The 13,497-nt window shown below is 34.5% G+C and overlaps 1 protein-coding gene across 1 annotated transcript in view; it reads left to right on the plus strand.

The window, feature by feature from the left end:
• MALRD1 (MAM and LDL receptor class A domain containing 1) overlaps positions 1-13,497 on the plus strand; it is a 314,254-nt gene that overhangs the window by 254,078 nt on the left and 46,679 nt on the right. The window contains exons 35-37 of the mRNA XM_064441822.1: positions 3,093-3,365; positions 8,442-8,567; positions 10,559-10,625. Of these exons, the coding sequence (XP_064297892.1) occupies positions 3,093-3,365; positions 8,442-8,567; positions 10,559-10,625 (466 nt within the window). The remainder of the gene's footprint in view (positions 1-3,092; positions 3,366-8,441; positions 8,568-10,558; positions 10,626-13,497) is intronic.

The following is a 13,497-nucleotide window of genomic DNA, read 5'->3' on the forward strand; positions in this document are numbered from 1 at the left end:
GAACTAATTAATACATAATGCAAGTTAATAAGCAGACTGATATTCTTATGGTCTTTGAGGTATATTCTTATTTATTTTTATGATCTATAGTGATTTTGCTGATTTTAGGGTATAACTTTGGATTTTTAGTAAGATACTGAAAACATAAAACAGACCTCAGCAAGACCCCTGGTTAACCTTACCCCTAACTTAAGCTTTAGAATGAATTGGAGACATCTTCACTGCTCTCAATGAATATTGCACACTCTAAAATAATTGACATGCAAGTCAGGAAGAACTTCTTTCTACACCTTGTTTTCTAACAATAGGGAATCATGATAGAAAATTATTAATATTGTTTATTATTATTATTATTAAAATAATAATAATCCCCCATTCAATAAAGCATTCCAACATTTGCCTAACTACTGAATGTAGTATGAGATCCTTTACATGCATAAGCACTTTATATGGTTGGGACAATAAGGCTAAACTGATCAGTGTCACAAAAGCCCAAAGATAGTTTAACGCTCAAGGCCAGATCCATGACAAGCAACACATTCAAGCATTAATGAATTTAAGAGTGGATTTCAAATTTTCTTTTTTCTGAAAAAGGTTGGGTAGAAACCTATTAACAAATATATCATGAATAGGACAAGTACCAGGAATTAAACTGGGCCAAAAGTGCTCACAAATGTGCTATAAATGCAATCTTCCCTGCTCCTTAAACGTGACCATTGTACAGTCAAATATGTTGGAACTGCACAGGGTTAATTTTCACTGTATCAGGACAAACACAGAAAATCTAAAACTAGACAAGCAACAACAAAAGCACATGCCTAAGTGGAACTGACTGCAGCTTAAGTAATTTTCACTGCCTAAATGCCCCCTAGGCACTCTGAGAAAAAGGGTCAGAAGTAACAGGAGGAAAAGAAATGCTATCTAGCATAATCGCACCTTTTTTTTCAGAGCAAGTACAAACTAAAATTATAATTAATTTTTTTAAAAATCCATTGCGTAAGATTTGCTCTGTTTTTAACAGTACCAGTTTTGTATCAATAGAGAGAGAAATATGTTCTCCCTATGACTTTCCATACATTTCATTAGTATCTCAGCAGAATCATGGCTTTGGATAAAATTTCTTCATGATAAACTCAGTTCTAACATCTTTATGTTCTACTAGTTAACTGATAAAATACGGGAACGAAGTAGAAAAAAAATGCAAAATCTAAAATACTTTTAATTGGTCCAAAAATAAAATCACTATGTGATATAAATGTCTGTAATCAACCATCTAAAGACAACTTTCATAAGCCTTTTGAAGTGGTATAAATGAAAATAATTTTTTGAGACTAACACATTTATAAAACGTATATAACGAAAATGTAATCTTTTCAATCCCATTTAAAAGTACACATCTTTGATGTATTCATGATGTAATTCTGAATACAAACAAGCCAACAGATCAGTAGATTATTATTTTCACTGTGTAAAAATAAATTCTTTTTCATGTTTAGATTATGTCCAGTGTATGAAATACATTTTTCTAGTAGAATGACAGGATTTAACACTAGGAGTCTGAAGTGATGTCAGGAATATTCTATTGTGTGAAGCTTTTCAGTTATGATTTCTGACATGAAGTCACATGAAAATGAGAAATTGCTAAGCTAGCGAAGGTCAGTGTTAGCAGTTTGAGCTGTTTTTCCTTGTCACTGTTTTGCAAGTAACCAGATCATAAAATAATACTAGTATTCTGTTTATCTGAATGCATTAGCTGTTCTTTTTTTTTGTACAAAAAGCTACTGTTATTCATGACGCAGGTATTTTAGAAACTGGGCATGTTTCAGCAAAGTTCTCCTGCTGTAGCACCCCAGCCCGGTATCACAGAATGCACAAACATACTGCTATGCCCAGTGGATTAAAAGTAGTAAAATAATGCCATAATCCCTGTTTTCCCTTACCGCATGTCATGCCTTAATGCAACAGTAACATTTGACTTCTGCAGTCAGAGAACAATGCTTGCACCATTTCAAAAGATGAGCCAAAACCCTCCCATGAACTTTTTCATGTGATCTGCTCTGCTTCAGCCCAAGTCAATAGCAAAACTTCTGTCTTTTACAGAGGTGGTGACATTAATTTGTTTTTCCTTGTCTCTACCATAATATTACTTTTTTCACTCACCTGCTGCAACTCTACCTAGAAAAAATTAAATACATAGAGTTAAATTCTGGAGATTTTTCTCTTTCTCTGCACATGAAACAGAAATTACAGGAATCCATCACATCGCTCCCATGGGAGACACCGTTGGTGTAAAGAGCACAGCATTAGCACAGAGCTTCTTAGAATTCAGATTCCACAAATAGTTCTGATTCTTCTGCTGGTAAAATTCAGTTGCAACGATTTTCATAGGAAGAAAGAAGGACTTAAGTGTCGGAGACAAATTTATTTGTATAAGTAATCATAGAAAGTTTTTTCCAGTATTTTTCCAGCAATGCGAGTAAGCATGGGATATTTCTTGATAGCTACCTGGACTAGTTAAAGTCTAAAATTTTATCTAGGATTTTCTTTGATTTAATTCTCTATAGCATCAAACTAAGCTGCAGAATCAGAGTGATAATAAAATATGTCAGTAAAAATCTTTGTTGCTACTTTATGAAAGCCTTTCTCTTACTCTGCTGAGGGTTCAGACCTTACCACAGATAATAGCTTTCCATGAAATGAGTTTCTTATTGATACAGACTTACATAGTGTCTTTGATTTTTGTTCACCGATTCAATACACAAGTAGAGGAAGATTGTAACTTGAGGGCTGTCGAGAATATTTTTTAACCCTTTCCTGAAAAATAAGTTTTATTAATACTTTGGTATTAACCCTTCTATACATACATGGCACAAGGAACAATGGGATCAAAATAAATGCTGAAAATGAGGCAAAATGTTTTAACTGTATTTTCTGTAATTAGGAGCTGTGGTTTTATACAAGGGTTTAGGGGTCTTTTTAGAGTTTAGTAATCAAAATCAGCTGCCTTCCCAGCAGTCCCTATGTACATCTCAAAAGCAGTATAGATGACTACTGAAAGAAGAGTCAATAAATATTCTCTTTTTTTCTTGTAGGATCAGCTGATCCACACCCTCCAACTTGCAGTAGCAACCAGTTCACATGTGCATATGTGCAGCAGTGTTTGCCCGTCACTGCAAAATGCAATGGGGCTGAAGATTGCATGGATGGAAGTGATGAAATGAACTGTCCCACAGAGGTGCCTAACACCTCTCTGGGTTCCTGCAAGCAAACAGAGTTCCTGTGTCCTTCCAAAGGCTGTATCCCATCCCTCCTGAAATGTGATGGTGTGCCAGACTGCTACCTTAATGAAGATGAAGTTGGCTGCCGTAAGTTACTCTCATTGCTATAGTTAAGGCCATGCTAACTTACTTTCCTAAAATAGTGATGTGAAAAAGAGCAACAGAATGAAGTGTAGCGTAAAATTCACTATTCCCTCATCAAGAAAAGTATTATTTGTGTCATGTATAGTGTGTTACCTGGAAAGACACTCTACATTTGTAAATAATTCTGCTTATGCATTCCAATTCCCTGACTATGAACCTTGATAAATGCTTAAAATCATTTGTATTGTATTTCTGTTAATAACTGGAAGCATTTCCACTTTTTCCATAGATCAATCAGCTATATTTGTATTGCCTCATCTCTGATTACAGTATGACAGATATTTTGCAGTTCTGTAATTCAGTAATATTCAAGGCAATCCTGATCTTTCAAGGATTTTGAAATCAAGTCTGTTCATTCAGTAGCAGCAATGTCTGCCCTGATCAAAGAAAGCGGCTCACAAGCAAAATGCAAGGAGAACAGGTTTTGAGCTCCATAACTTCAAAAAGATACCATGACGTTTCAGATAGATAGACACAAAAGTGAGTGTCTGCCCATTTCAAAATATTTCATTATTGGCAGAGGAACTGAGACCAAATGTTTCATTCCAGGAAGGTCAAAACGATTAGCTACATGGTAAGAAAAAGGGGCCTTTTACGTATTAAAACGTTTCTTCCTAAATTTTCATTCTGCAAAAGTTTTTTAACATTTTATTTTCCATCCTTTCCATAACCAAAACAACTAGGAAAACATCAGTTTCCAGTGGGCTAGAAATTCAAGTTCTTTAATAATTTGTATCAAAACTAATGAATATACATGCAGGCCACACACATGCCATTTCTTTTAACAAAAGACTGTATAAACCTGCATGGACTTTGCAGACTATCTCTGCATGACTTTCTAGGCATTTTTGTTTAGAAGCGGGCTTTGTGATTTTGTTGCAAAAGGCATGATTTTGGGGATATCTCTTACCTTAAATTCTAGATGCTCCTAAGTTCAAATAAACTTTTTTTCATTAATCTTCAATCAGTCCTGGCTCCTCCTCAATTTGTCCTCTATTAGAGACGTCTCTGCTGTATCCTACTACATGTACATCCCAACCCCACACCACAGTGTTCTTCTAAAATCCCAAAATCCTAAGGCTACAAAATTTCCACAAGTATCACTATACACCAAAGAACTGATATATTGTTTCAGTGCCTTTGACTTCTAAGCAATGCCCAGGGAATTAGGTGAAATTAAGTTCTGGCCTATTCAAAGAACAAAAAATTACATAGATATTATGTACCTTGGGATTGTGAGTTGGGTGGAAACTTAGTCAAATCCGTAATCACATTGTTACTCCAAAATTCAATTTTGACTTTATAAACATAGTATAGCACAGGAATACAGAAGCAGCAACTTGTGTTTCTTCTCTGAAGAGGATACTGGTTGCAGGGCAAAGCAAAAAGTAAGTGGTTAGTAGTAGTTTGGAATGGAATCAGTGAAAAGCTGATTACTGTCATGGTTCATTCACCCATTGATATGTATATACCATGACAGTGCAGCTTTTCATCTCTAGCTGACTACTTTTAACATGTGAAACACCATGTAAGTTTGTCAACAAAGAAAATTCAGAGAGGGAAAAAGTAAATATCTCACAAATTTTATTTTATTGAAATGTTTGTGTAATCTAGAAAATTGATTGTTGTGTTAGTGACTCCAGCCTATGTGTACTGTAATAATAACACAGACTGGGATTGAAATTTTTTTACAGATTTTATATTGAAATTGAACATTTTTTGTAAATAGTTATGAACACAGAGAAGGAATTAAGTAGCAAAGTTTTGTGGGTTGTTTTTTTTTTTTTTCCCTTGGTGCAGATCAAATCTTCCTGTTGATTTTAGAAAATTTATGTTTAGGAATTACTGGCACCTTCTATTTCGTGTGTGCCATGTCCTTTAACAATTTCCTTCATTAACTGTAACAATAGATGATCAGAAATGTTCTGGCTTTTGAATTAAGGAATTCATCAGAGAAAGTGTTCTGGGATGAAGATCAGTTGCCAAAATGCATCTTGCTGAAATTAAGTATAAAACCCAAAGGAAGGCCAGAACAAAGAAAAATAAACAAAAAAATGCGTTAGTCAGACCTCTACTACAACCACAATTTCTACCAAAGAAATGCTTTTCTGCATGACTTAGAGATTTATGCAGACAGAATTTCCCGTACAGTTCACTCAGCACTTAGGTTGTACAGTATTATGTTAATACTATTTTATACCTACTAATGTGTTGGATTTTATTACTTGGTGTTCTTAACAAGAAAATCTTGGAACTGTTTTCCAGTTACAGATGTTCTACTTGGTCAGCCCTCTTCTCGCTGTCAATTTTAGTGAAAAGTACCTTATCTCACCCATTTAATGTTTGTCTTTTTTTAAATTGCCTGATTACAATGGTAAGGGTGCAAAATAAACATATTAGAACCGATGGGGAATATGCATTATATGCCCCAACACCATCTGCCTGAAGTGCTAACAGCAAAGAATAAAAAAAATTATCTCAGTTCTCTGCAGTGCACCAAAATGTTTCTGTTGTAGTCCTGGTAAATTTTAAATAAATATCAAAAATAGTATACTTTCAAAGGGGCTGTGACATTGTTATAATTTCTAGAGATTTGGACTTGAAAAATGAAATATAGGCAGAAAGCTGGTATTTTCACTTTCATATCTTCACTGTTGGTAATGCTTCTATTTAATATCTTTACCCAAAAACTACTTGAAGGTCTCCTTTGAAAGTAAAGAATAACTAGTTGCAGAAATCTGAAGCTACTTGTAACTGTGTTAACAGTAAGCAATATTAATTGTAGTTTCAATGCAATAAGAGAAGTAACGTTATTTTGTAAATGTGCTCTTAATATTCTTTACCTTGGCAGCAATAACTTAGTGTCATCGTCCTTTCTGTCTTAAATGCTGGATTTGTGCAATGTATGTCAAAACCACCTTGATGATCAACAGATATAAATGGACCAAAAATAATTGGCAGTTCTGTTTTATCATCGGGTATGAGTCCAGCAGACAGTCCAGGACTAGGGGAAATAATAAAGGGTTAAATGACACTTTCTTTTCTTACCACAACCCTCAATGCAAGTTAGAGCTCAGGAACAGAATCTCTGTATTAGTCATAATACATATGACAAACCGTAAGCAGTACTCTATATCCACATAGTTTACAGTGGCCTCAAAATACATGTGCAGGCAAAACAAGGTCTAAAGCACATAAGAAGAGTATGTTTTATGTCAAATTTCCAACTTTGTTTCTGCTGAAGTCTGAACACATAATTATATTTACAGACTGGGTATTTGTGTGCAAATGATCACTTGTAAAACTGATTCAAAGACCATTGGGACATCATCCACCAAATTGCAAATGGTGTCCAGGATTTGGATCTGACTATACACAAAATAAGTATGAGATTATTATTTGGGCAGGAAAATATAGCAGAGGTCATGGGACTGTTAGTTACTTTCTGGAAAGCTGACAATCATAAGAGATAGATGGCAAGATATGCTACAAATGTGGAGTGATGCTGTAATCTGCTGGGTTTTTCCAGTCTGCCACAACCTGTTCCACCAGACAAAGTGGTCAAGAGAATGGAGAGCAGAAAAGGAAATGTTTTGTTCTTCTTGTTATTGCTTTTATCCTGCTGTCACTACCAGCAAATTTCCTCTTCAATATCAAGACTTCTCCAGTCAACTGAAGAGACTTTGATATAAACACATGTGCAGAACAGGATAGTGATGGTTTAAAATCAGCCAGTTCTCATAAAGATGAATTGAAATTGGAAACAAAAGCAAGCTCCTCTTCGTAGTTGCTAGTATTCTTCTACAGCTTTCTTCTGCAGACTTTAGACAATCATCAGTGCATGTAATTAAAAGGTTTGATCGCACAAACCCTTACTCACATGAGTAATTTCATAGTTCTGAAAGAATATCAAAACTGGCAAGAGTTGACTGGCAAGATCAAAACTGGCAAGATTTGCCTCCATTATTGTGGCCTAAATTTAATCACAGTATTTTAAATTTAGCACAATCTTGCAGTCTATATAGGCCAGTGATTTAAATTATATCTAAGGTTGGAACCAATATATCCTCCAGGAGACTGGCCATCTAGCCTGGGAAGCTTATTGCTGTGTACACTGGCTTTTGAACCCAGGAGCAGGAAAGTATTATGAAATTTAGACGTGGCAGCAGGGTATTTTTGATATTCCTAGATACATTCCTTTGCTCTAAACTCACAAGCTAATGTGAATATACCTAACTCTGATGGAGTCAGAAGAGTTCCCTCTGATTTGCATTAGTGTCATGGTAACAGAGTTCAGCTTAAATTACCTAAATAAAAACCTTAAAAAGCAATAGTTTAAGGTAGCATAAGAGAACATTCTGTGAGATAAAATGACAAAATGGTGTTACACTCTCCAGGAGTCTGCAGCACTATCAGGTACATCCTGTAGCTCGGTGACTCAGGAATAATTCAGTACCTGAAGGCTTATGTGATTCCAGCAAGATTTCCCCCTCATAATTCTTCCAAACAAACATAGAAAATATAACTGAATGCCCAAGAACAAAAAAGGTGTGCAAGTTTAGATTTTTCAGTACAGTATTTATCTACTTTTTGTATGTTAACTCTCAGTATTTGGTTTCTTGTAATAGCAGGAAATTATATAATGTCAAATTTTTGGTTTGTACTTAAAAATTAATTCCACCACTTTAAAACTAGGTTATGAATAAGAGTGGATTATGTTTCATGATACATTTTTACAGGTTTGCAGCTTACCCTGTCAATGTGTTAAGCAAATCTGCCCACCTCTTCTTCACAAATATAATATGGAAAATCCAGCTTCTGTAGCATCTGTGCTCTGTGTTTATTTATTTATTTATCTACTTAATAGTAAAGTTTTATGCCTTTGAAGATGGAAGCTTGTAGAGGCCACACAGGCCCAGGTTTAGATACTATAGTACAAATCAAGTTTTCTGGTAGTTTTTCAACAGTGAGAAAATAATTACAAGCTGATAATAACTGTCACATTTCTTTTTGTTCCAGCCATTACAGATTGTTTCAATGGTTCTTTGTTATGTGCGTCAACTAATCAATGTATAGCAATCTCCCAGCGTTGTGATGGCATTGCAGACTGCATTGATTTCAGCCCTGATGAGTCCAGCTGTTCAGGTACTTAGTTTTGCATAAAAATATCATTTGAAATTAAAAAAGTAGCCATTTCCTACTGAATCTTTACAAAGTCCTCAAGCTAGACTGAATACCTTCTTTGAAACCTAAACTGATTATATCAGGCATGAATTTTCCTGATGAAATAGGAAAATAGTGAGAAAAAGATGGAAAATAACATCCTTAGTTAATGCCTGCATAAGGGTTGTTTCTTAAGGTATAAACACATTGTTTTTTAAAAAAACTACAAACCTCTCTACTATACTTCTGTGCTTTTAGCCAATTGAATAACCTACTTAAGTGAGCTCAGCATTTCTGAGTTACTAGGCTTTTTTTTTTTTAAACTGTAACATAAATCCAAGTTGGAAAATAAAAAAGAAAAAGAAAAAAACGATACATATAGCGTTTGTTTTAGCGCAGTGCATTTTCCACAATGTTCTGGTTTGTTTTGCAATAGGGAATGCAGGAGAAAGGTAAGAACAGGATAGCAATATATATCCAACTTGAATCAGACTTTTATTAATAAAACCTAACAAGAACATACATTATAAGTAATTAAATTCAGATTCTAAATATCCCGTTCTGTGATATGAAATTACTGCAGTTGTTCTCCAAGTCAGTTATGAACTGTGGGCCTATGTTAACTGTACTCCCCTGACTTTGGTGAAGTTCATTAGCTGAGAATTTAACTCTCTGTTTTTACAATTTATTGTCAGTTATGTGATAAAGTTCATAACATATAGTATACATTATAACAATATAATTCATTATAATATAGTAAATGTTTATTCACAAATGAGAAGTTTTATATTTACTTCTCTAGTATGAGGCATCCACTGGTTTCTCTGGGAACAAAACTTGCCAGAAGTATTGTGTTAATTATATATGTTTGCTATACATGGGGTTTTTTTAATTTAGTGTGTGAGAAGGAATCATGCTTTATCATAAACAATTACCAATTTTAAAATGCAGAGAGAATACATACTTAATAAATTTGATTTATAAGAAATATTTTAAATTAAATGGGATATATTCAGAAATTAGTTCAATATAGACTATAGGGCATAAACTAGCAGACTTGCATGATAGTAAATTGCAAATCTTCCATTATTTTGTCAGAAAGCAGGCCTTTCAAGTAAGTAATTTGCTTTACACAATTTCTTCTTAAAACTGGAGGTGTCCACACTGAATAGCACTGTTTATTTGCCTCAGCAAATTATTTTATGTAGCATATACCCAAAAATCAAAGAATTTGACCTAATTCTTTAAGTCTAATTTGCATTCTATCACTTATTTTCTTATTATAGAAGACTGAAGGGATTCATTTCTTATTTTGAGTTTTTCTTACTGTAGGACTGTAAAACCAAACTTCAGTAAAACAAAACCTGATGATGTGGAAATTCATATGAAGGGATGTCAAAAGTTGATGACAGTATATCACTGACTTCCCTCTCTACTTAAACATCTTTACTCCTTTCAAGACCAATTTCTCTAGTTCTTATAAGATTATGATCCTAAGCATTAAAATTCTGGACATCTTCAATTAGAAGGCTGGTGACCAGGAGCAAGCATCTGTTCATCACCCCTATATCTAAGCTATTAGTAATAAAGTAGACTTAGGTACTAATTAAATATGTTTAATTCTTTGGCTCTTATTTTATATATTCCTATTTGCTTGAAAATAGAGTAAGTGGCAGAAGCTCCATTTCAATGGAGCTCCATTTCCAAATGAAATTCTGCCTTGAGAAAAATTATTAGACTGTTAAAGTGAAGCACAAGAATTTCTAGAATCTCAAGAGCACCCCACTGACTTTAATGCATTTATGACTTGACTCTTGTGTCACCAAGTTAAGGTCTAAAGGGAGAGGTTTTGGAAGTGCTAAGCACCTAAAATGATAGGTGTGAATCTTCTGCCATTTTGAAAATCAGGCAATGACAAGTATGGCAACAAAAGGTAGTAATTTAAATTATAATTTTTATTTTTATGTTTGTAGTTTGTCCTGAAGGATACTGCAAAAATGGAGGAAGCTGCATCATCAAATATGGTATTCCTTTTTGCCAGTAAGTTTCACTGGGGATTGAGCTGTGCTTTGTGAAAAGGGGCTGTTGAAAGAGCTGTTTTGTTCCCCAGGGACTGTAATGACATTCAATAGAAGTGTATTTTTGGAAGTCTCAGTATGTCTACAGTATTTTTATTTACAGTTGCTGAGTTAAAACAGATTTGTGAAGAATATTATTTATCAGATAGAATTTTGTGTAACTTTCATCTATCCTTACATGGGACAACCTGTTGGCCTGAAACCTTAAGTTACCTGTCTCATGTTTCACATCAATATTCAGCGACACATGCTTCCATGGAAGATGATGCGTTATATGCAGCAGGTGTTTTGTACCTCAGATGAGATTTACAGCAGGCCATATTCTCATCTTTGCCTGAACTTGTGATGTATTTCTATTATAATGTTATTTTTTGCATAACTTTGGAGGAAGAGAGTAATGTTTTTCCACTTACGCCGCACAAAGTGTTAAATATATGCTTGCATTTTTCTAGAAATGCTCTATGCTGAAAAACAAATAATGACTAACTACAATTCTGATGTGGAATGTATGATCATTAGAAAGTGTCTCAGGCTATTTGAAGGGATTAATTTACGTAAGATATCACTCTGTTTCCCACTGGAAAATTACAGGAGACTTTTGAAGTGCAAAGAAAGCAATGTTATACATTTTCATATGTTTGTCCTTCATGGGCTTCAGTGGATCTTGCCAAAGAGTTTGCCAACTCACTAAAGTAGTGACTGTTTTATCAGGGTATCTATCTTAGTCAAGACCAGACATTAAGATTTGTCTCCTAGTCACTAGGAAACTCACTTTAATAAGCCTGCTAACAAAATTTCAGTTATCACAGAATTTGTATCTTTCAAGACAAGTTTATCTTTTACTGGTTGAAGAAATGTGATAAATAACATACTTAGGAAATACAATTTCATATAGAGTACTGTATGTTATGTAGCTCTCAGAAAACACTGTTAAATACCTTCAAATTTCCCAAAGAATCTCCTCCACTGTAGAATAGAGGACGGTCTCTGCAAGAAGATTGGAATTTCATTGAACTGGCAGTTTCAAAACTTCTTGGGACACAGAATGAAAGTGGACTAAAAACACAGGGAAAGGTTGCAGATGAAATGTGCAACCTTGAATGAAATGTGAAATAGATAGCCAACAGAAAATAAAGGGATTGGGAATAGCTGGGGAGTTTACAATTGGTAGATCAAACCATCGAACAACAAGAAAATTGCTTATAGGGAAAAGGCACTGGGGGAGTAACTGAGATTTTAGGGATAAAAAAGAATTATAAAAATTAAATTAATGTAGGACTTGGAAATCAAAGGAAACCAAATTAACAAGTGTTCTTTATGCACATAAATAAAAGATAGTTGGAATAGTAAAATAATAAATAGGATACTTTCCCTCAGCATTCAGTAAGAAACATGATATTGAATTCTGATGAAATGCATAGATAATTGGAGCAAAGGCACAGAAATGAAAATGACCTAACTGATGAGCTAACATAAATCCAAGAGCTGTATGTGCTTGTGTTAGGGAAATATGTTATTTCTATTCAAGACTAGAAAAGTAGCGCACGTTGCAATAGTGGAAGGCTTTCTGAGAACTCTGCTGTTAAAGGATGTGACTGGACAATAGCAAATGGAGAGGAAAAGGCATAGCCAGATCAGCAGTCCAATATTAATACCATTCAAGGCTTTATAATATTTTGAAGGTATTAACTCATACCTATAAGAACAGGGGAGTTATCCCTTTCTAAGATAAGCTTCTGCATGACATTTGAAATCCCACATGTCAACATCATGAAAAGAAACAGAAGAATAAAAATGTACCTTAAATGATGAAAAAATGTAGAAGTAACCCAGTTTTCATTTCATAGAAAAAAAAAAACAGAAACCCTAGAAATTAATGTGGAAAAGACACTATATTTTTGCCTGTTTGTTCTCAGTTCTTACCTTAAATTTCCTGAAAAAGGGATGATATATTTGGTGTGGTTATCTTCTTCTCTTGAAAGCAACTGCTTTTCTAGACGGCAGGGTAGGTCAGGGGAAAAAGCAGAGTGTGTAAGAATGCAGGACACCTGTGGGACAGCAAGGAGATCCCTGAAAAGAGCAGAGTACAGATACTGCCCTGTCATAGGAGTGGCAGACAAAGAGAGTCTTCCTAGATACCCAGAGGTAATTGTGTGGAGATTACAGTGATCCTAAAAGTTATTTTTTGTTATCTTTTCTTACACAATAGATTCCGATATTCCTCTGCTTGAGGTGCTGCTGTTATAGTTTCTGTAAAACCATACCTGTGTCTGGAGTTTAAAAGTCTTTTTGGCCTCTCTGAGAATTTTGGTTTGACAAAAAAAAGTCTAGACAGGTCTCAAAGCTTAATTTGATTCATGGTTCCATCAAATTCCTATAAAAACCAAAATTGTTGGTCATCTTACCTTAGTTTGCGATATATTGATAGAAAAGAATCCAGACTCTGGAAAACAATTTTGTTGGTGATAAGGGGTGAATTTATCTGTGTTTTTAATGCAATGTGGTTGAATTATTTAACTGTATAGACTCCTCCAAATAGTTTAATGTGTCAGCATGGGAACAAAGAAATTTGCAGTAGCCACTTAGGCAAAAGAAGTCAACTATTTGAAGACATTGAAATTTGATAGTAGAGGTTATACATTTAGTACTTCTCAAGTTTCTTTGATGCTGTAAGTTTTTATGTGTGTGCTCTATTTTTGCTTAGATATATAGAATTAACATTTAGGATGTCAACTTCACTTTCTTTCAACAGTATGTAACTAAGAGGGATCAGTAGAAGGTAGAAGGTGAGCTCTATGAATAGATATGTGTAGACCAGGTGGAAAAGATAGCAG

This window comes from Phalacrocorax carbo, chromosome 2 (assembly GCF_963921805.1).
Source record: "Phalacrocorax carbo chromosome 2, bPhaCar2.1, whole genome shotgun sequence".
In the NCBI taxonomy this organism is placed as follows: domain Eukaryota; kingdom Metazoa; phylum Chordata; class Aves; order Suliformes; family Phalacrocoracidae; genus Phalacrocorax; species Phalacrocorax carbo.